Raw genomic sequence first — 23123 nt, 5'->3', positions numbered from 1 at the left:
AACAAAATAAAGACCCATATATACTCAGACATTCACAAAGACTTCTTGCTCCCAACTCAATGAGACACCAGACAAAGGGGATCTTTCTCTTTTATTAGATTACAAAACACAAATAAAACCAATAGGAACTGGGGGGAAAGAAAATGGAAAAGGGCCAGGCAAAGGTCAGAGATGACCAAGAGGAGAACCAGGGAGAGGAAGGGGAACATTAAGAGCCCCAAGTCAGGGCAGGAAAGAGGTTTCTAAGGACTACTCCTCTCCTTATTTGATGACAATTTTCTGGCGCAAGGCTCGAGGCCCAGAGCCAGGGAGGGGCTCGGGAGGTGGCGGGCCAGGGCCCAGCGCTGAGGCCGTGGGCGGCAGTCCGTGGGCAGTGATGTACTTCTTATAGGCCTCACGGATGATCTTGAAGGCTCGAGCAGTGGCGTAGGGGATGTCTGTGACAGGGTCCCGGTACAGAGCTGGGCGATGGGTCACAGGGCAGACCTCCCGAACAGGGACCTTTGGGGGCCGCCCTTGGGGAAACCATTCCTCGAATGTCGCATCATCACTGAAAGTGATGAAGGTACGGGAGCAGCGAGCAGGAGGGACGATGGGTCCAGTGCCGGCACGGGGAGTCAGTGCAGAAGCTGTGGGAGCAGGATCCAGTCTGAGGGGAGAGACAGAGAAACACAAAAAGTCTGAGGAGAGAAAACAACAGACAAAGAGATAAGACAGGTAAGGAAAGAGAGGAAGGAGGCAGAATGACGGCAACAATCGGAGAGAATCTATTAAGTGACAGATGGGGAGAAGCAAGCTGTGCTGGGTGGGAAAACTGCTGAGAGAGGGGAGAGAGACTAAAAACAGAAAGAAACACAGCTGAGGGAAGAGGACCCTGAAGGACATCTGTGTGTTGGAGAGCTGTGTGAGGAGAACTGAGGATGGCAGGGAGAAGGCTCTCTTCCCTTCTCCCCTGTGACGCACTCACCCTTCCACATCCACATTCTCTTCTTTAGGGCCTGGCTCCCCAACGAGCGGCACCGTCACCGAATGATAGGTGATTATGGGCCCAGGGCACTTCCGCTTCTTGTGCACCTGCTTCTTTTTGTCAGCCTCAAGCCGCTCATAGGTCTCTTCAGGGTCAAAGGGAGGAATGAGGGGGCGGTGAGTTCCCCCATGCCCACACTCATGTCTGTCCTGTCTAGTCCCTGCCTGCCCAAGCCACTCACACCAATCCTCTGAGGCCCCCCTAGCACCTCCTAGTTCCGACATTCTTTGCTTGACCACCCCCCAACCCCCGACATCCTCTCCGCCCACCTCTCCCGTTCACTCAGCTCCTCACGCACTCAGACAGCAGGACTCTGGAGCTGGAAGGAACCCTTGGATGAGGAGCCTGTTTGCCCAAGCTGCCCTGTCCGCTCACTCCCAGCCACGGCAGCGCGCTGCGTCTTCAGGCATCTCTGGTCATTACAGAGTTCTCTCCTATTTCCAGCTGAAATATGTTGCCTGATGACACTGTTTCACCTTTTCAAGCTGTAAAGGACACAGGTCCAACCTGTCTTCCCCATGACAGTCCTTTACATAGTTGAAATTAGTATCCTGGTCTCTCCCTCCAGGCCGATCACAACACCCATTCCTTGAACCATTTCTCATAAAACATGGTTTTGAGACACACTCTCTTTTTGCTAACCCCTGTGCCTAGGACACTTCCATTACTGTACTTTTCACAGTCTATGGCAGAGGCCACATGCTGGCAGCTCCTCTAAGTGTTTTGTTTGATCTGTATTGTATTTTAGAGAAAATTTGAAATAGTTACTGATATTTGAAAATGAGGAAATTACGTTTAAATACAGAGATTTCTGGTCCTTCTTTTTTTTTTTTTTTTTTTTTTTTTTGAGAGAGTGGGCACATGTGCAAACGGGGAGAAAGGGCAGAGGGAAGGAGAGAGAATCTTAAGCAGGCTCCATGCTCAGCACAGAGCCAGACGCAGGGCTTGATCCACAACCCTGGGATCATGACCTGAGCTGAAATCAAGAGTCAATCAACTGATTGAGCGGCCCAGGTGCCCCTCTGGTCCTTCTTAAAAAAATAACAAGGAGGGGCGCCTTGGTGGCTTAGTAGGTTAAGCGTCCAACTTCAGCTCAGGTCACGATCTCACAGTTTGTGAGTTGGAGCCCTGCATCAGGCTTTGAGCTGATAGCTTAGAGCCTGGAGCCTGTTCGGATTCTGTGTCTCCCTCTCTCTCTGCCCCTCCCCCGGTCACATTCTGTCTCTGTCTCTCTCTCAAAAATAAACATAAAAAAAAAAAAAATTAACAAGGAAATCGGGCAACCTGGCATCTGCGTTGTCACATGGCAACAACGAGCTGGGCAGAAGAACCAATCCTCCTTCTGAGCGCTCCTCTTATTCACCACAGTCCCGTCTGGACAGTGACACTGCTCTATGGTAGTTCATCACTGGTACACAGGTCTCCTCCTGAAGGGCAGTGACTGTGACTCATGTTACCTACATATTATCAGGGCCACGCGGTGTGCCACGCATTACAGGCACTCAACAAGTATTTGTTAATGTTCAGTAGGGCAAAATATTCCTGATCCCTTTCCTCTGAATGAACTCCAAATTTCTGTTTCTTAAGTGCGCATCCAATCTTCTAGATAAAGTCTGACCAGAAAAGTGTGCTCTGGAAACCCCACAAATGATTTAGCCTCTCTCGTACTTGGAATTCTGGTTGGTAATGTTGCTTTCTTTCCCTTCTGCCAACCTTCCAACACTTCCCCTTTCAAACACTCCCCTGTACCTTCTGGAACTCCTGCTCTATAACCAGCCAACTCATCTATGTCCTCAAGTTTCTCACTGTGAATTCCTTCCACAACTTGTCTTCCTGGAAGCCTGTCATCCCAAGGCCACTGCTCTCCCTGCAGCCCTCTGGTGGAGGTCTCTCGTCCTGCCACCTCCCATGCAGGGTGTGCCTGGGTCCTGTTGAGCCCACACTGCAACTTTAGACCACTGCTTCTCTCCCCACGCGCAAACCCACTTCTCTCTGGAGACTTATGCCACCAGGCTAGATCATGTTTCTTTCCTGTCATGCTCACTCCCTCACTCTCTGAAGACTTCAGCAATGCTTTCCACTGTTCCTCTCCACTCAACTCTTCTCATCCTTCATCACCCTGGTGACCTCAAAGTGCACATGGGTAGCCCCTTCAACATCCCATCCCCACAGTTTACGGATCTCATCTTCCTGTCCGTAACACATTTGTTGCTCCATTCCACTATGGCTACAGCCGGGAACTGCCCCAGCTCTGAAATACTAAAAATCACACATCCCAGGCTCTGGCCGCAACATCCTATGCTTTGGGTGTTTTGCTCCACAATTCTAGATATCCTCTGTCCTTTATACCTCCCATACATGGATATCTCCTCATTCTATCTGGCAGCCCCCTCCAGTCTTCATTGTTCTTTTTTTTCTTCCAGTTTCCTTTTTAAATCAAGGTTAGGTTCCTCAACCTATCATTTCAGTCACTCTCATCAATCTACACTCCCTGGTCCAGACCTGGATTGCTGAGTGCTCCTGGAAAAATACTACACAACAGGCTAGACTGGAACCACCATGAATGCATGTTCCCCAAATTCAACAGACTCCCCCAACACCAGCAAATAATTCTATCTCAACTATTTCTTTTCTTTCTTCTTCTTCTTATTACTTTTTTTTAGGGAGAGAGAAGATGTGCGTGCAGTGGAGAAGAGGCGAGGGAGAGAGAGAATTTAAGCAGGCTCCATGCTCAGCACAGAGCTCGACACGGGGCGCGATCTCACAACCCTGGGATCATGATGGGAGCTTAAATCGAGAATCAGATGCTCAACCGACTGAGCCACCCAGGCGCCCCTGAACTACTTAAAGCACATTTCACTATCTTCAAGCTTCCAACTCTATGCCCAACACCTGAAAGGTGATAGTGCCTAAAAGACATCAGATGAGAACCACTCCAATGTCCTGCTATGGGTTTATAAACCTCCAACTACAAGCCATCCTTCCTTCCTCCTCCATAATTTAGGCCAATTCTTCCACCTGTACTCTAGCTACCCCACTCCCCCCACATCTCACTTCTCCAAAAACCCACCCTATTAACTATCCTTTCTTTCTTCTCTGTCATTAAACTTTCAGTTGCTTCTCACCAAAGACAAGAGTTCCTCTAATCTTAGATAAAACAAACAAGGAAAACTGTACATTGACCCCAGATCCTATAGGTTTTTACTCCTTAAACCACCCTTCACAGCCAAGCTCTATAAGTTTGGCTCCCCAGCTGGCTTCAAAATGGTGTAGTCTCCAAAAAGTGTTCCCAAAGTTCATCTGACCTCCTTGTCATCAAAACAAATGGACACTTCACAGTTCTCCTCTTGAGTAGCATTTCTGCAGCATTCAGCAGAGACTCTCTCTCAAACATTTTCTTTCCTTGGTGTTCTTTTTCTTTTTTTAATATTTATTTATTTATTTGGGGGGGAGGGAAGGGCAGAGAGAGAGGGAAGGAAAGAATCCCAAGCAGGCTCTGCGCTGACAGTGTGGGGCTCAAACCCACGAACTGTGAGATCATGACACGAGCCGAAACCAAGAGGCAGACACTTAACTGACTGACCACCCAAGTGCCCCTCCTTGGCATTCTTAAGATAAATTCTCCTGAAGTTCTCCAAATCCTGGCCACTGCTAAGCTCCTCTTGTACATCTGCAGGGTTCTCTTCGGCCTGTCTTCTCTTCCCCATGCTTTCTCCCTGGGTGATCTGACCCACTCCAATCTCATCAATGCTATCCATACTCTACAGACTTCCAAATTTCTGTTTCCAGCCTAGATCTCTTGTCCAAGCCCAGATGTGTACACTGAACTCTCAGCACTGCATGGACCACTCAAAAACTCCTCGAATTCAACATGTTCAAAAATGAACTTCTTGTCCCCCCTGCAGAACCTGCTTCTGCAGGGTGTCCGATGTCAGCTACTGGTACAAGAAGCCCGGGTGTTACCCTCCTTACAGTGGCCCAAACCAACCAATGTGGTAAAAGGATGAGGACTGTAATTACAGTGACATCAAGGTCACCTCACTGTTTGTGATGGTTCTCAGTCATTTCTGTTTTGAGGGATAGCTACTGTTTGAAAGTACTGAATTACCATCAAAGATTAAATATTCAATGTTAAAGTCACTATAACAAAACAGGAAAACAAACCCTGAAGATGTTGCAACTGAAGTAAATCTTTTCTCAATCATTGTGTTCTTTTGGAGTTATCTACATTTGAGAAATATAAAAGTAGAATGGGATGGGTCCCAGATATTCTGCATAAACAATACTCAACTCCACATTTGGGCTATCCATGTTTAATCATATGTGTTTGACCAAAAATAAAAGATTCAGAGAGAGAAAGATTCAACGGGGGTTGGGGGAGAAACACAGAGAGAACAAAGCACATACGATAGGTGATTGTATGTGTTATTTCACTCAATAGAAGTATGCCCCAGATCGAGCATGTGACAGGATGTGTATAACCTGCCATTCTCTCGTGTACCTCTCATGATTTGCAACTCTCAACGCCCTATAAAGAAATATATGTTTTGTACAATATATTACTTTACGTGACAGTGTACTCGGCACATAAACTGAAGGGATTTTAAAGAATTTTGACTTTAGCTCATCTCATGGACTAATTCTGGCGAATTTCTAATTTTCATGATTATCATTAAAGGAGGCATTATCACCCCACCTTGTGAACCAGGACAGCAAGATGCAAGTAGGTTAAGCAATCTGTCAGCAGTCTTACAGCAACTGAACGGCAGAACTAGGATTTGAACTCAGTTCTATTCGATTCTTATTTTATACAAACACACTTTTTCTTCAATGTAACTTGTTCTTTAGAGCCCAGCTAACTGCCTCACTCCTTGCTCCTAATCCCTCACTCTCCCCATTTCCTTCCTCTGATTCCCTTCTTCTGGATCTTCAACCCCCTAGCTCTTCAGGCCCTTCAGTCTCCGTTTTTCTAAGGTTCCCCCTCCCTCTGCCCACTAGTCTCAAAACCAGACTGACCTAGTGAACGTAAGTTGAGCTCCTCTGTGATCTTGGCCTCTCTTAGCAGCTCTTCCTGGGTCAGTGGCCGCTCACAATGGGGCCCCTTTCGCCGCCGTGACTGTCCCTGCCTCTCCTGTACCCGAAGAAATGTCTGTCTTGTATGCTCAGCTGTAGACTGACGCATGGACTTCCGACCTGGGGAAGAAGTCAGAGAGGAAGAAATCTTTGAATTCATGTCCACCTCCTTTATTTTTAATTTTAAAACTTATTTGGAAATCATTTCAAACTTACAAAAAAGTTGTAAGAGGAGTCCACAGAAAGTACCTATGTATCCTTTACCCAGATCACTTCCTGTTAACCTTTTGCCCCATTTGCATCGCGTGTGTTTTCCCGAATGATTAAGTTGCACACATCTTTGTTCTCGACCCTAGATACTTCACTGTATATTTCCTAAGAATAAGGGCTTCCCTTATATAACCATAGTACAGTTGTCAACTTCAGTTAACTTGCCATGAATACAATACTTTTTCATTATGTTCCGATTGACCCAATTGACCCAATTGTCAATTGACCCAAACATCTCCACACTCACTGTCAGAGCCATCATCCTGTAGTTCTAATGGCAGCAGTGCTTTCTCTTCTCGGGCCTTCTGAGAGCTACCAGCTGGAGTGCTGACCTTTCGAGGCCTCAAGCTCTTGAGAGGCTCCTGGGAACAGATTGGAATCAGATACCATGGAACAGAAGTAATACGGAGAAAGATGAGGATTTTAAGAGAAAACTAGTCCTGTGGGAAATAGGACTGGCATGGGGAGTCCTGTGACCTTATGAAGGGCAGAAGAGAAATTATGGGAAATTACAGGAGTCCAAGAAAACCAGGATACCCCTGCACCTTATATGCTTTGGTGACTACTCGGCGCTTCCTTCTAGGCTCTTCTGCTTCTCCATCACTGGATGGTTCATCCCCTTCATCAATGTCAAAGTCAGAGTCCACTTCATCCTCTGTGTCTGACTGGTCCCCTTGATATTCATCATCTCCAGATTCCTGAGGATATAAGGAGAGAAGGTTCTCACTGTCACTGGAGTCATCAGTGCCCCTCCAGGTACAGAATCTCTTTGGTTTCTTGGTAAGAGCTGCCCCATTCTCCTTCCCAACCCAGCTCTTCAATTTCCTTAGGCAAGAAGCTCTTCTAGTTAATGGCCTTTGGCTCCAGCACCACCTCTTTCGGCAGTCATTAACTGCCCTTTACCCATAGCACACAGCGTTAAGTCCTGGGATACAGAAAGGATTTGGTTTGGTCTTTACCTTCAGGGGTCTCACAGTCAGGCAGAGGACAGGATATAATTATAAAAGGAAGTTTAAATACAAGACAACATATAAGGTATCAAATGGTACTAAAGTGTTATAGGAGCTCAAAGGAAGGCACACTTGCTATAGATTGGTCGTCTGGGAGGGTCTAAACTTTAGACTTTATTCCTTTAGAGCAGGGGTTGGCAAACTTTTTCTGTGAAGGGCTAAAACAGAACAGGTAGCGGGCCAGATATGGTCATCACGTCACAGTATGCTGAGACTCTAAAGAACAAAGAGAACTTGAGCCATGGTTTAAGATACTGGTAGTGTTTTGGGGCGCCTTGGAGGCTCCGTCAGTTAAGCGTCTGACTCCTGATTTCAGTTCAGGTCATGATTTCACAGTTTGTAAGATCGAGTCCCACTTTGGCCTCCATGCTGACAGCGCAGAGCCTGCTTGGGATTCTCTTTCTCTCTCTGCCCCTCTCCCATATGCACTCTCTTTCTCAAAATAAATAAACTTACAAAATAAAATAGGGACGCCTGGGTAGCTCAGTCGGTTGAGCCTCCGACTTTGGCTCAGGTCATGATCTCACAGTCTGTGGGTTCGAGCCCCGCGTCGGGCTCTGTGCTGACAGCTCAGAGCCTGGAGCCTGCTTCAGATTCTGTGTCTCCCTCTCTCTCTGACCCTCCCCTGTTCATTCTCTGTCTCTCTCTGTCTCAAAAATAAATAAACATTAAAAAAAAATTTTTTTAAATAATAAAATAAAATAAAATAAAATAAAATAAGATAAAATAAAACGTGGGTAGTGTTTAGACAGCCAAGAGGGCAGAGGTAACATGGGTAGATGGAACAGCAAGAACAAAGATGCAGAAGCAGGAATGTGCATAGCCTATTTATAGAATAAAGATTTAGACCTAAGTAAAGCAGAACGTTTTTCTTGGGCAAGAAATCTTCCTAGCTGACTGCCTTTGACTCCAGCACAGCCTTCTTCCAACATTTCCTGACTGCCCTATAAGGCTCTAAGACTTGAAAAGGTTGCATTCAGTCTACAGAGAGACTTACATTATCAGGCTAATAAACTCATGAGTTTAATTTGCAGGCCAAGGATTCTCAATCCTCTCCCTCTCCTTGCTTTTTCCAGTACTGATAATCATTGCTGAGGTAAACTAAAGTTACTGAGAAATAGGTCTCATTCCTCAGGTGTGTTGGAACAGAAAAATAATTGGGTACAAGTACTAGTAATGGGGAGCCAATGAAGACTTGGGGAGATAGGAAGACTGTATACAAGGAGTGTTTCAGAAAGTTCTGAAGATGGTTAGCTGAGTGGAGTAGAGAACATGGGGCCTAGAATTGAAATTGAGAGAGTGCAGGTTAAGTCTAGAACGGCAGCCCCATTAAAAAGTAAAGGGAAAAATACACTTGGGGGCAGGGGAGTCAACTGGGCGGGGTGGCATCTCAAACATGTGGCTCTCTCTTCAATCAATGATGTAGACCAACAGGCTAATCTTGGTACATATGCTGCCAAAGCAAGCAAATAGCACAGAGAGTTGACACTCCAAGCTAGCCAGAGTTCAATCTTGCACTGATGACCATCATTTCCTCCCAACTGATGTTTGTGAAAGACAGCCTGGGAACACATTAATCCCCTCAGCTTTAACCTGGTATTAAGTCATCTCACCAGAGAATAGTAGTTCAACTACACATTAGCTTAGTGTCCAATCAAAATACTTTCATTAAGTTAGGGATTTACTACCATTCCTTTGGCCCTTATTGAGGGTCATTAATAGACATGACTAGATAAGAGAATATTTCTACATCATCTGCCGAAACCCTGTTAGTTTACACATCTTATATAAGGATTAAATTCCTAGAATTTAGCGTTGAATAAGTTTTTCTCTTTTAAAGAATGTATATGCTTCTTTCTTACTGAGAAAAGAAATTCAGGGTTTGGCTGCCAGGAAGCTCACAGCTAAATTTAGTATCAATTGCTATTACCATTTTAGCCAAGGCTCCTGGTACAATTACTTCTGATTTGTCTCTATTTTTACCGTTCCTACTTTTTGTTTATATCGTAAGCCTCCTTTAATCCTTTTTGGAAGCATGAAGGGTACATATTAAATAACGACTCGTAAAATGACAGGAATAGGAAAATGGCCTTTGGGGGAGGGAAGAGAACATTCTATTTTAAACTATAGCTGTGTAAGTAATGACTCCCAATCAGTCATCAAGTCCTGTGGATTCAATTTCCTTAATGTGTCTTGAAACCTATTGCCCATGTTTCTCTACTCCCACTGCCTGTTTCATTCTCTTCATTAGAGTGAGGTTTCTAGAGTACAAATTTGGGGGCGCCTGGGTGGCTCAGTCAGTTAAGCAACCAGCTCCCACGCAGGTCATGATCTTGCGGTTTGTGGGTTCAAGGCCTGCATTGGGCTGTGCTGATAGGTCAGAGCCTGGAGCCTGCTTTGGATTCTGTGTCCACCTCTCTCTCAGCCCCTTCCCTGCTCACACTGTCTTTTTCTCTCTCAAAAATAAATAAACATTAAATAAATTTAAAAATATTCTGTGTCTCCCTGTCTTTCTGCCCCTTCCCCGCTCGTACTCTCTCTCTAAAATAAATAAACATTAAAAACTATATAAAGTACAGATTTGATCATGTACTTTGATGAATCTTCTCAGTCCTCTGGATGAAGAGCAAACTCCTTAACATGGTTCACAAGGCCCAACATGATCTGGCCCACGCCTACTCTCTCCAGCCTTACCAATCTTTATTCTCTTTCAAGGTCTGGAGAATGAGAGTAGACATGCAGGCTCCAGACCCAGACTCAATACCTTTACACATCTGCTCCACCCCCTCAGTGGGCTAACCTTTCTCCTTACCCTGCTCTCAGCCCTACTGCTGTACATACAGCCACAGCTTACTTTTCATACTGTCCTAAGTTTAAACATCGTGTCCCCCAGGATGCCCATCCCCACCAATGACTCTGGCTCCCACATGTTACCACAGCACCTTATCCTTACCACTTATTTTACTCCTTATCACACAGTATTTCAACTGTTAATTCAGCTGCTTCCCCCATTGGGGTCTGGTATAGGTAAGAAAAAGTGTTCTTAATACTCTCTGCTTCCTTATAACCTGTCACAGTAGTTGGTTTGCCCTAGCTTCTCAACGGCTATTTTAAGAATGGACAGATTCAATCAATACAAGTGCCAATCCAATCCAGACCCTAGCCCAGGCACTAGACGTATTCTGTTGAACAAAACAGACCATCTCTAACCTTACAGAGTTTACAACCTAATAGGAAAGTATAAACAAGTAGGCAAACCAAATCTAATTACAATTTGAAATGTATACTATGAAGGAAATAAATGGGACACTTTTTATAGCAAAGAAGGGTTATCGAAGGAAACACTTACATTGAGACTTGAAAGCTGGAAAAAGCATAGGCTAAGCTCCTCTATTTTTTCTTTTTTGAAAAGAGATTCCTTTTTATACCTCTGGTGAAGAACCATACCGTGGGCCCACGACTATATACCGCGTGGCTGCGAGAAGCTCGCGTTACGTTAGACGTCAAGAGTGTGGTGAAAACAGGCAACTAGAAAAGTACACTGTCGGTTTCTGCCATACTCTGGGGTGCCTCCGGAGACCCTACCATCCCCGACCCCTCCAACCCCATCTAGGGCTCTACCTTCTAGTACTCCATTTTAAACCCCCGCCACCCCCGACTCTCCCACCCCGTCGCGAGTATCAGCTACCAGGGCTCCACTCCATTCCCCGCCCCCTTCTTTGTCCGAGGTTTCTCCCTTCAGGACTCCCTTTAGCTTCCTCCCCTCCCTCTTCCTGGACCCAGCTCTTGCCTCTGTGAAACCCCCATAAGTCGTCTGGTAGAACTCATCTTCCTCCTCTGCCTCCAGGAGGCCAGAAAGCCGGTTCCCCGCGGTCTTCCGGGGGGCCCGGCCCCCAGCCAAACTCATACCGCCTACCGAGACTGCGCCGCGATCCGAGGCCCCTCACCCAGCGCGGGTAGCGGAACTCGGCGCTCGACACCACTACCTGCGGGTGGTAGGCGGTGGCGGAAGCCAGTAGTCTACAGGCAGAGGTAGCAGAGCTTCGAGAGGCTCCTAGTCCCTTCAGCCGCGCCTTCCTCACTCTGCAGCCCCGCCCACCGGGAACGCGGAGACCACCGAGCTCCCCGTTCTAGCACGCGCGGACCTGGACTGTGGAACGATTGGGCTCGGTGACTCCAGGAGTCCTACTACCCTAAGTCCAGAATTTAGGAGTCAACAAACTTTCACTTAGAAGAGGTCAGTCTTCTACCTCTGCTCCAGTCCATTTTCCATTCTGCTTCTAGTAGGAACCTTCCTAAAAACCCAGACTTTGTCACTCTTCTACTCGAAGATGTTTAATGACTCCCTATCATCTACGGATTAAAGTCCAAAATCCTTGAGGCAGAATAGTAGTGTGTTTTAAGAGCATAGCTTTAGAGCCAGCCATACCTGAGTTTGAGTTTAAGATCTTTTAGCTGTGTGACTTTGGACAAGTTGCTGAATCTCAGTTTTCATCTGTAAACTGGAACTAGGGACGCCGGCTGGCGCAGTGGGTAGAGCATGCGACTCCTGATATCAGGGTCTTGAGTTCAAGCCCCACGTTGGGCGTGGAACCTACTTAAGAAAATAACAAGGTGGGACGAGTAATACTTATCTTTTAAAGTTGTTGCAAAGATTAAAAGATATTAATCTTGTAAACTGCTTAGCATAGGATTTAGTAAGCACATATGGTTAGTAGGTGCTAACTACTATTAACATGGCATTCAAGATCCTTCATAGTTTGGCCTCTCCCTACCTTTACAGCTTCACCTCCTGCCTCATTGTCCTATTCTAGTATCACTTTTCAATTCTTCGTCGTGCCTGCCTGCTTTTCCTTCTTAGGATTCTTTTCCTTACTTGTCTACCTGGCCAAATTCTGGCTCTATAAGACAGTAAAGTCTTCTACAGTCGCCAATCTCTCTTCCTGGCACAGTTTCTATAAACACGGAGGTCATGCCACCTTGATTCTCTGGAATACTTCCAATATCAAATAGTCTGTGGTATTGTCAAGACCCTGTATCAACTTCTATCAACTTCTCTTCCTATCTTTTATTCTGAGAGTATGATTGTCAACCCATAGCACTTGTACATACTTTATGAATGGCAGCTATTACATTTTACTCTAATGATTTATGGGTCTGCCTCTCTCATTAGTCTGTGATCTTTTTGAGGGCGAGGACTTTATCTTCACCTGCGTATACCAGGAACTCTCATGGTGCCTAGGACATTGTTGGGGCTAAATAATGTCAATTCAGTGAATGAATTAATGAATGACAATTGAATGAATAAGGTACTCATCCTCTTATTTTGTGTCTACGTTGATCTTGCTTGCCCCTAGCCCCCTCCATTCTGACCTTAGGGACTATTCTAAGATATGATAAAATCTGTGTGTGTGTGCATGTGTGTGCACACTCACATATTTCTGTCAAATCTGTATACGTGGACCTATTTTGAAATCACCAGATTGCTCTACTTTTCCAAAATATATATTGGTGAACTCCTTTTTCAATTTCCTTGGGGCACCAAGCCAACATGTCCTGCTTTGCCTCTGCCTCCACACCCTGCCACGTCACCCCAGGTCTTCTATGCCAGGAATGTTACTGGGGAAGAGTGGCTCTGTGACTCAGATGACACCCCAGGGATTGAGTGGGAGTGGAGGCAGAGATAATGTAAAGGGGGAAAAGATGAGAGACACCCTGGCCCCACTTTTTGAATTTTGCTTTCATTCCTTCATATATTCAGGAGACATGTATTATGCACCTACTTTGTGCCAGGCACAAAGATGCTTGAGATATAAAATGCTTGAGATATGAAAATGGGTAAGATGTAATCTTTGCCCTGAAATATTCAGTCTTGTGAGGAAGACAAACAAGTAAACAGACTGACATAGTACCATGTAGTAGGAGTAATAGCAGCCATTTTCTGGTACATAAAGAGAAACAAAGACCCCTAAGAAGCTACAAAACAGGGATCTCTTCTTTTCAGGAGGGCTGAAATCAAATTCATAGATCAAATCCCAGGGAGAAGATCCCTCTATTTGACCTACTGCCTGTGTGAGTCAGGGCTTTATTGGTCTATTTCCAATTTTTAAATCAGAAACAGCTTTATTTCTACACCAGCTGATTTCTAAAATAACTCAGGAAATGGTAGCAACTCCATGCCTTTTATGGACACAAGTATAATTTATTCAATAAATATTTATTTGACCTATGAGCCAAATCCTGTGCTAGACAGTGTGCTCCCACCTGTCTAGTTCCTGTACTGTTAGTTGGGTGGAGGGGTATATGTATAGGCAACCGTAAAATACTTCAGTGTCGTTCAATTCCATTGCTATTGAATGAAATGGCAAATCATGTAGTTTGTCTACCTTCAGTACCCAATGGAATATGAATAATCCAGCAAGTGGCAGCAGGGAAACAATTATTTCTATCTTGAGAGAGGGGTAGAAGGCAGAGGTAAATAGGCAGTGGTAGTCTCTGGACTTCATGGTCCTAGGTTCCCTTTCGAGGACGCGGAAGACATCCGGATAGAGGATAACCAGGTCATCTTGGGGGCTGCAAACCAAGACCCCCCCACACACAATTTCTCTTCATTTATTAATTTCACAAATAATTATTGAGCCGCTACCATGTACAGGCTCACAAGATGGGAGGAGCTGGAGATACAAGAGTGAAACAGTCTTTGCTTTTCATTAGCTTACAGTCCGATCAGTCTTCAGCTCCCCATCTGGTTTTCACAATCTCCAGGGTACTTTATTAATCCGAGCGCTAGACTAGAATGGGGAATTTCTCTGTGCAGTTCGGTGCACTGATTAACAGAACCAAGGGTTTGCCTGGATCGCAGATAGATTGTGATATGGTCGCCTTCCGTGGCTTTTTCTGACAGGTCTTCTGAATTCTATAACTGTGCCCAGCATTGCGCTTGAAGCCAAGTGTAGATCTGTTTTGAATGTCATTCAGAGGAAGGCAAGACAAGCACGCATGTTAAGCCAAACAGTAAACAAGCAGTAAAGCCGGAAGAATAGTCGCATGTGATGTTTTGTGATATTCAAGGGCTTAACGTCGCTGAGTTGACAACAGCGCCTCGGTGGGGAGCTCTAACCCTGGGCTCTAAAATTGAAGGCCAGCTGGGCCGGCTCTTACTTATCCCGAGCTCCGGCAACTCAGCCGGGTCCTTTCCAGAAACGAATTTAACTGGACCCACAGAGCCACCGTAGCGCTGGTTCACAGTCGGGGAAGAGCTAGTCTTCGACCTGTGGATTCGTTAGGGCAAGAGGAACCCGTGTAATGTGACCAACACCAGCCTTCCGATTGGCTCTCAGGGCCTCCCTCTTCTCCCCCCCCCATTGAGTGGGCTGGAACGCTGGAAAGGTTACGCGCATGCGCAGTTCCCGGATTTCCCCTGGCCACCGAGAGTGGAGCAGTGAGGTTGGGCGATAAACAGGCTGTGGCTGGGGAGGAGGGGCGGGGACATTTGTTCCTCCGGGACTTTTCACGCCCCCTATTTCGTTAGGTGTGGTTAGGTTCGGACGCGGGGTCCTGGCGGCGGGCTGGAGCCTACTTCTTTGTGAAAGGGGAAAGTAGCTCCCTCGGAGAACTGGTGAAGTTGCGGAGCGGGTGCGAGACGGCGGTTTTCCCCTATGCCAGCCAAATGGTGCGGCCCTGAGCTGTTTCAGGACCCAGCCCGACGTGTCTGAGAGAGGCCCCGGAAGGGGCAGGGAGGTGGCCCGCAGAACGCGGGTTCTGTGAAGAGACGTGGAGAAAATTCGACTCGGAGAAGAGGAAGAGCCCGATTGAAAGGGAGCGAGGCCGCTGAGGGGGAGGGGGCTGCCAAGATGGCGTCGGCCTCCTCAGGGCCGTCGTCGGTCGGGTTTTCATTCGCGGATCCCGGCGTCCCTTCCTGCGCCTCGTCCTCAGGTAATCAGGGCGGGGCGTGGGCAGGGGGCTGATGGCTGCCGTGCGATGCGAACGAGAGCGAGACCTGGGAGGGCACCTGTAACTGGGGATGTCCGAGGAGTTGCCGGTAAGGAGGACGGAGATTGGGTTTTCAAATAGGGCTTTCTGAGCGGGCAGGGGGAGTCTGAGGAAAGGATGGATTTGATTGAGGAAAGGGAGGCTCTCAAAAACAAGCTGTCTTCGAGGAGACCGATTTGAGAACTTGAAAAGGGATGGAGATTGAAAATGGGGGTAGGAGGGTAACAGAAGGGAAACCGAAAGAAGTAGAGAAAACTGAAGTAAACGGAGGCCTTGTATTTAGAGGAATTAGTGTGAGAGGCAGGTGGAATTCAAGTTGACTATGGGGTTAATCGGATAAAAATGTGGAAGAGAAGCCATGGGGTTAAAACATGTTTAAGGGTTATGTGACGTTTTCTTTGGATTGCCGAGGAATTAGGGAATTGTGGGTTTTGTTGGGGGTGGGAGTTATTGGAGACCCTTTTCCTTAGAGGCCTCCCCCCTCGTGCGTCATCCCTTCCCAGTGCCGACCCCCGCGCACGCGCTCGACCCACATGCATTTATATCAGACACCCTCCTTGGAGGATTCCCATTTCCAGACTGCCCACCTTTGGGAAGGAATAGGGCGTTTTGAAGGAAGGCGGAAAATTAGAGTCATGAAAGTCATGAAGTCATGAAGTTTCTAGACCCTAGAAAACAGATGGAGAAGATGGAATGATGCACACTAGAGGCTGAGAGAGGTTGTGATGGGAATTAGGCCTGGGAATGATGGAGTGCTTGGGAGGTGGTTGTACGTGCTGTGGAGAAATATTGCATAATAGGAAATGCACTGGAAGAATGCTTAGGCCGTATCAGGAAACCGGCACTTGGAGCACTGAGCCAGGGTAGTTAGAAACTACTGGAGATTGAGGCAGAGCGGAGGAGCCCACAAGAAAGGCAGCAGATTGTGTGTAGGAGGGAAAATGTGTGTAAGTGTGGGGAGGTGGGTGGAAATTGAGTCAGAAACTGTTCTAGAGCTTCCATCAGAAATGTCTGGTGTTCCACAGTTACTGTTGCCTCTACAGGCAGGAGAAGCTGTCAGATGTTGGATGCTGTACTTGAGAGGTTGACATTTCCTTAGGCCTGCGATTGCATCCTTGCCTTTTGACTTGGCTAAATAGAGGGTTCCCGCTTTCATATTCCAGCTGGGATGAGCTTGGCTACGTGGTCATAAGTATCTTCTTCATAAGCTGCAGTTTTATTTATGTACATCTATTTTTAGTTTCTTGAGAGGTGTTTTTTGCCTTTCCTGTAAAAGCATTAGAGGACCAGAGCAACTCGTGTTGCATTCTAAGTGCAAAGGATGAGGTAAAATAACAGGTGTTTTTCTAGAGTAGTCCCTTAATTTTTTTTTTTTAATTTTTTTTTTAATGTTTATTTATTTTTGAGACAGAGCATGAGCAGGGAAGGGGCAGAGAGAGAGGGAGACACAGGATGTGAAGCAGGCTCCAGGCTCTGAGCTGTCACCACAGAGCCCGACGCGGGGCTTGAACTCACGTACTGTGAGATCATGACCTGAGCTGAAGTCAGATGCTTAACCGACTGAGCCACCCAGGCACCCCGAGTAGTCCCTTAATTTAAACCTTTTCTCTCTTTCCCCCAATGCAGAAAAGAAGGTTGTGTGTACTTCTTAAGCTTATAAGAAGTTAGGTGTTCTATTAGAACCAGGGTAACCTTAAAAGCCATGTATTTATGTTCCAGGATTTGATTCAGCCTCTGTCCCATGGAAGTATTGGCAATGTGGGCAGATTTAGGAGTAAAGGAAAATTTCTTTTGTCACTTAATGGAATCATCTTCCTCCTCTTTCATCTCTACTGCTTCGGATAGTCCTGCTGTCTTTTTCAGATGTCATTGTTTGATATTTTTATGTTTTTATGTTTACTGCCAGATCCTACAGCTAGCAGTTAGTAATTCAGATGGTGTAAATGTTTTTGTCCTATTGTGTTTTCACCAGAAAATAAAATACTGGGTTTCAGTGGACGTTACAGCTCCTTGACTCCATGATGTTCATATGAGAAGTCAAGGTATAAAAATGTCTAAAAATAGCTTCAGATTCTTACTTTTGTTTCTCACACCTTCCATCTTTGCTTCTTTGACAAATGTTGAAACAATTGGATTAAGAAATTAAGAAAAAGTGTTTATAAATAGTCCTGAAAACCTGATGGGATTTTTGTGTCCAGATCCATAGTGTTGACTTTTTTTGTGTATCTTCACTTTCACTTAGGTTTGGCCTTAGTAAATTTAATTTAATAAAATATTTCATTCTAAGGATGTGATTGAAGAAGAAGGATATTAGATTCTGATGCAAAAAAAGGCTATTCGAGTTTTTTTTTAATTTTTATTTTTTTTAATGGGTTTTATTTGTGATTGGGGGTGAGTGTTGCTGTGTCTGGATGGTACCAGGGGAATTAGGACATTGACACGAATGAGTGATGGTTTATGATTTCCTAAATTGTTAAAGGTAAGAAGGCTGGCTTTGTAGAAATTCAAGTAGGAGATTGTGTGTGTGGGTTTTGTAACCATTCTAAAACCAATTTATTGTTCTTAGATGTTTAGCTGAGCTCACTTAAGTTTTGGTGGAACTCTCTTTGACAATATTGAAAATGGATTCAAGGTTAAGAACGTTAGGATTCAGGGATAGATTGATGTCTTAGATAAGCTGCCTATAACCTTTGGAGGCTCAAAATCTTTTGGAATTCAAATTAAGAAGGACAGATTATTTGGAACAGTCATTCCCTGTCTAGATTATTTCACCATTAAGTCAGAGCTGGTCTTTTATTCTGCTGACATGTGAAATACAGAGGTTAGATCAAACCATACACTCTAAGTGATGTTTGACATCTTTTCCCATTGGAATAATTAATTACCATGTTTGGATTTGGGGGAAGCAGTTATAAATGAATATCAGCTTACAGCAGCCATCATCATGTGCTTGTTCTTAACACTTTGTTAATAAAAGTTGATGCAGTTTGCCTTCTAGTCTCAGCTATTTGGTGTGCAAAGGAAATTTATTCCTTCTTTTGCTTTCTCCCCATCCTCATTATTTGGATAGTGGTACCACTTAAAAATAAAATTAGCCCTGATGAGGTGCTGTTGACAGTATGACCATCTGTCACACCAGTGTGCAGAGAGCCTGTTTCCCTATCTGTAGTTTGACTAGTTTATCAAGAGCTTGAAATTCAGGGGCGCCTGGCTGGCTCAGTTGGTAGAGCATGTGACTCTTGATCTTAGGGTTGTGAGTTCAAGCCTTACATTGCTGTACAGAGGTTACTTAAAAACAAAATCTTAAAAAAAAAAAAAAAAAAAAAAAGGATTTGAAATAAGCCACTGCATCCCTTTTTTAAACTACCATGAAGGGAGTAAGGAGTTTCTGTTTTGGAGACTTGATTTGAAGGAGTTAGAAAGTAAAGTTAGAATGCTAAGGTGTACACTGTTCTCTGAAATAAGAGCTTTGTGATAAAATCATGCGTGACTCCCCCAAGAAAAAGTACTCGAAACATTAGAAGATCATGAACCTGTAGTTCCTTTTTGCTTCAGACAAGAACATTTCTGAAATTGTGGCCCTTCACCTATGTGATTTTATCATGAGCACAAATGATTTGGAAATAACTTTATAGCTCCTTTCCTGACTTCATGTAACTGCTGAGGGAAACCCCAGAGAACACAGGACTGAAGCATTTTTGCTTGGGACCTTTATAGTAGGGCCAGCCTCATAAATCCTTGATTTTGGTGGCTCTCTTCTTCCCAGAAGAGCCCTACTAGTCAATTAGCCTGTAATCTGATAACTCCAAATGGTAGGGATTTTGTTGAGTATTTTGTTGTTGTTGTTGTCTGTGTTCTGTCTTGTTCTCTAGAGAGAGAATGAGTGTGTGTGCACGCTCCTGTGAGGGGGAGGGGGGGGGAAAGAGAGTGCATCTTAAGCTGGCTCCACTCTCAGTCTAAAGCTCAATCTCATGACCTTGGGATCATGACCTGAGCCGAAATCAAGAGTTGGACACTCAACTGACTGAGCCACCCAGGCGCCCATCCGTGTTCTTTGTGTCCAGTGTAAAACATTTGTAGGCTGGTCCTTTACCCTTCAGTGCTTCTGTTCTAGTGGATAGTAATACAATTTAAGCCACTTTACTGGAGTGAGAAACTGAAATTTGGAAATATAAAGATAGAACAGAATGTCGTGTAGTCAGAATATGACTAGGTTCACCATTTTGGTTGACATTTTGTAAGTAGGGAGAGATATTGCTGTTTGTTTTCTCCATTGGGGTTTTGACACTTCTTTTTTACTTTTGTTCCCTTGGGTAGATTCTGACAGAAAACTGACATCGGAATGTCACTGTTTTTGTTTAACCATTTATTTCTGCCATGGCTGCTCAAACTTGGTCAAGTATGATTATACAGATTTTTTAGGTGTCTAGTATCAGATATTAATTGGTAATAATGTACTGATAAGTTGGCTTTGGATTCAAAATTGTATGTTTTGTTGGTTTCTGTGTGCGGTTCTGGGTTGATACAAACGTCTTCGGATTAATATTTGCCCAAATAGGTGCCAGCTACTAGTTATTACATGTTTTATTAGTCTGTGTTTCTTTGATAATATAATGGAAACTGTAGCCTGTGAAGTGAATAACAGAGATAAAACCAGGCCAAAGACAGAACTGGGGATAAAGAAGGAAGGTGGTTATTTTTATCCTTTAATCTGGATATTTTCTTTCCTAGAATTTTAGGGTATTCTTGCTTGACATAAAGTAAGAGCAAAGTTGTTAGTTTCTTCTCTCTTTCTGTTGACTGGGTGTGTTTCTTGATCATAGATAAAAGTATGTTTGAGGAAGTATACTATTTTCTGATAGCCTGGTAGAGGGAATCTCTGTTTCTCTGTGTTCCAAACCCCAGTCCGCCATTCAGTCTCAAAGAGAGAGTGTTTGGGTTGATGGTATTTATTTCCTAGAGGGAACCCCTTCCTAGCCAGTTTCCCCTATCTCGCTTCACTCCCCCACCCTTTCCTATCAAAGGAGAGCATTGTTTAGTTTCTGTGTATGTGTTGATTGGTTTTGTTCACACTTCCTGTGAGCTTCCATCATTCTTTTTACAGTTTTCTATTTGAAGTGAACTTTTTTTCCTCAACCACTCCATTTTTTTAAACTTTGTCTCCCAGTCATTTTTCTTTCTTCTCCTGTGAAATTCCAGTCTGTTTGTTTGTAATGGCTGTAGACAATATGTATTTCTTTTTAAAGGTTTTATTTTTTTTAAGGATAATTTTTAAGTTTATTTATTTTGAGAGAGAGAGAGAGAGAGAGAGCATGCACGCAAGTGGGACAGGGGCAGAGAGAGAGAGAATCCCAAGCAGGCTCTGCATCCCTGAAGATTTTTTTTTTTTTTTAATTTTTTTTTTCTTTCTTTTTTTTTTTATTTTTTTATTTATTTTTTTTTTTTAAATTTTTTTTTTTTCAACGTTTTTTATTTATTTTTGGGACAGAGAGAGACAGAGCATGAACGGGGGAGGTGCAGAGAGAGGGAGACACAGAATCAGAAACAGGCTCCAGGCTCCGAGCCATCAGCCCAGAGCCTGACGCGGGGCTCAAACTCGCGGACCGCGAGATCGTGACCTGGCTGAAGTCGGACGCTTAACCGACTGCGCCACCCAGGCGCCCCTCTTTTTTTTTTTTTAATTGTTTTTAATGTTTATTTATTTTTGAGACAGAGACAGAGCATGAACAGGGGAGGGTCAGAGAGAGAGGGAGACACAGAATCCAAAACAGGCTCCAGGCTCTGAGCGGTCAGCACAGAGCCCGACGCGGGGCTCGAACCCACGGACCGTGAGGTCATGACCTGAGCTGAAGCCGGACGCTCAACCAACTGAGCCACCCAGGCGCCCCTGAAGATTTTATTGTTAAGTAATCTCTACACCCAACATGGGGCTCGAACTTAGAACCCCGAGGTCAGGAGTCACATGCTCTACTGACTGAGCCAGTCAGTTGTCCCTGTAGACAATGTATTGGTAAACATCTGATTCCAGAAAAAGCTCCTTTCTGTTGAGTCTGAGGAAGACTTTGGCAAGAGTAAGGAGGGCAAGTTCTTTGCAGGGAGTTCAGTATATCTTATTATTTACCTTATATACTTAACTGAGCAATGTGGGTTTAACCCAGAAGAAGCACTATCCCAAAGATCAGCAGTGTTGATGGGGAGTGGTCTAAAGGAAGGTAAGCAAGGGAAATTGTGGGGAAAGAATGGGAAGAGGTCTTTTTAGCATACATAATCAGCTGAAGTAGAGTAGATTTCCAGTGAACAATGTAGGTAAACAAACTTGGTAAACTTCAAGTTTTCATTGACAAGAACCTGTATAGGGACACCTGGGTGGCCTCAGTTGGTTAAGCGTCTGACTCTTGATATCGCTCAGGTCACGATCTCACAGTTTATGATTTCAAGCCCTGCTTTGGGTTCTGTGCTGACAGTGTGGAGCCTACTTGGGATCTTTTCTCTCCCTTTCTCTTTACCCCTCCCCCACTCGTGCTCTCTTTCTCTCAAAAAATAAATAAAAATAAACTTAAAAAAAAAAAAAAGAACCTGTATAAAAGGGATGACAACGAAGTAACATTATCTCTTATTTTCCTTGTAATTGCCTTGAAGTGCATTGTTTGGGGCAATGATATCATTAAAATTATAGACTTTCTCTGCTAAAGCCTGTACATTCTGATCCATCAAGAGTCCTTGCTTTTTGAGGATAGATAGAGCCAGGTTTGGAAATAGGAGGTGGTGATCTGCCAAGAAATCAAATACTTTTTGGCCATGAGTGGCTTATCCAGGAGACTCCTGTCTCTTCGGAAGGGCACAATTTTTTTTCAACCAAAGTTTTAGTGCCAAGAAAACATATATGAGGCCTGAGAACCATGAAATTTGCCTTGTAGAAGTAAAAGTTTATCACTAGAGGGAAATGAAGAGGTATTTTAATTAACCTCATTTTCCAAATCTGGAAACTGAGGTTCAGAGAGCTTGTTACTAGTGGCAGAGGTGTTGTAGAAAGGCTGTATGTTACCAGGATGAGTTTTAGTAATCTTGTAACTCATTTCCTTGCTACTTAGTTGGCTGTTATCTGAGGAGACCTCAGGACTGGTAGATCAAACTGCTTTGTAGCTTTTGTTTCTAGGAGCATCCTTGGCTTTCTGACTTTTTTCTAGAAGATCCTTAGGAAAACTTGACACTTGATAGGAAACAACATTTAGCTTTCCTCTGGGATGTGGCTTGGTTTAGTCCTTATTGAGGGGGTGGTAATGGTACCTTTTTGTTTGTTTCTAAACAGTTTTTTGAGTGCTTAGGAGGTGGGCTGATACCTCAAACATATTTCTCAGTATTTTCATTTGGAGAACATGTTGTGCCTCGTACCTACAGGGGTGTAATTAAAATGGCTTTTAGTATTTCAGGGTAACAAGGACCAGAGAGATTGCTTTAGAAAGTGCAGCAGATAACTGGGCTGATTGTGTTTCTGTTTTGTGTAGGTTTTTGCTTTTGCCTTTTTTTTCCTTTTAAAACCTTTGGCTCTCACTCTTCTCAACCAAGAGAACCCCTGAGAGTTAGCATTTTGCTTCCCAAAAGTCTGTTTATATCTCTTTGTGCTCTGTGTAGGTATCCTTGACACGTTTGATGTGGTAGTATTGGAAAGTCATTGAGCTAGGTCTCTGGGATTGCTTCTGTAGGACTTGCCCAGGCGCAACTCCAGTTGTCTGAGGAATGCACATCCGGCC

At 44.5% G+C, this 23123-nt stretch overlaps 2 protein-coding genes across 11 annotated transcripts in view; one reads left to right on the top strand and one right to left on the bottom strand.

Annotated features, from left to right (window-relative positions):
* Nucleotides 1-74: 74 nt before the first annotated feature.
* VPS72 (vacuolar protein sorting 72 homolog) lies at nucleotides 75-11373 on the bottom strand. Of its 3 annotated transcripts, none has more exons than XM_058715797.1 (6): nucleotides 11171-11373; nucleotides 6916-7068; nucleotides 6618-6732; nucleotides 6044-6220; nucleotides 968-1112; nucleotides 75-649 (listed from the first exon to the last, which is right to left on the bottom strand). In XM_058715797.1, exons 1-6 carry the CDS (start codon nucleotides 11285-11287, stop codon nucleotides 262-264), a joined length of 1095 nt encoding a protein of 364 aa, XP_058571780.1. In that variant the 5' UTR covers nucleotides 11288-11373; the 3' UTR covers nucleotides 75-261. The 3 variants fall into 3 exon arrangements, with proteins under 3 accessions (XP_058571780.1, XP_058571781.1, XP_058571782.1); XM_058715798.1 differs by lacking the exon at nucleotides 11171-11373 and adding an exon at nucleotides 10730-10928; XM_058715799.1 differs by lacking the exon at nucleotides 968-1112 and having other exon boundaries at nucleotides 480-649.
* A 109-nt stretch (nucleotides 11374-11482) lies between these two features.
* The window catches only part of PIP5K1A (phosphatidylinositol-4-phosphate 5-kinase type 1 alpha), a 39501-nt gene continuing 27860 nt past the window's right edge, over nucleotides 11483-23123 (top strand). For 3 of the 8 annotated variants that reach the window (XR_009257716.1, XR_009257712.1, XM_058715792.1), the window contains exon 1: nucleotides 14795-15315. Coding sequence is in view for 3 of the 8 variants with exons in the window: in XM_058715792.1 (XP_058571775.1) it covers nucleotides 15234-15315 (82 nt within the window). In the remaining 5 variants the exon portion in view is untranslated. Of the gene's footprint in view, nucleotides 11618-11850; nucleotides 11995-14794; nucleotides 15316-23123 lie in introns of those variants that run through there. The other 5 variants (XR_009257713.1, XM_058715791.1, XM_058715790.1 and 2 more) reach the window with 3 other exon arrangements.

Source organism: Neofelis nebulosa, chromosome 2 (genome assembly GCF_028018385.1).
Source record: "Neofelis nebulosa isolate mNeoNeb1 chromosome 2, mNeoNeb1.pri, whole genome shotgun sequence".
Classification (NCBI taxonomy): Eukaryota; Metazoa; Chordata; class Mammalia; order Carnivora; family Felidae; genus Neofelis; species Neofelis nebulosa.
This window is presented reverse-complemented; position numbering and strand designations above follow the sequence as displayed.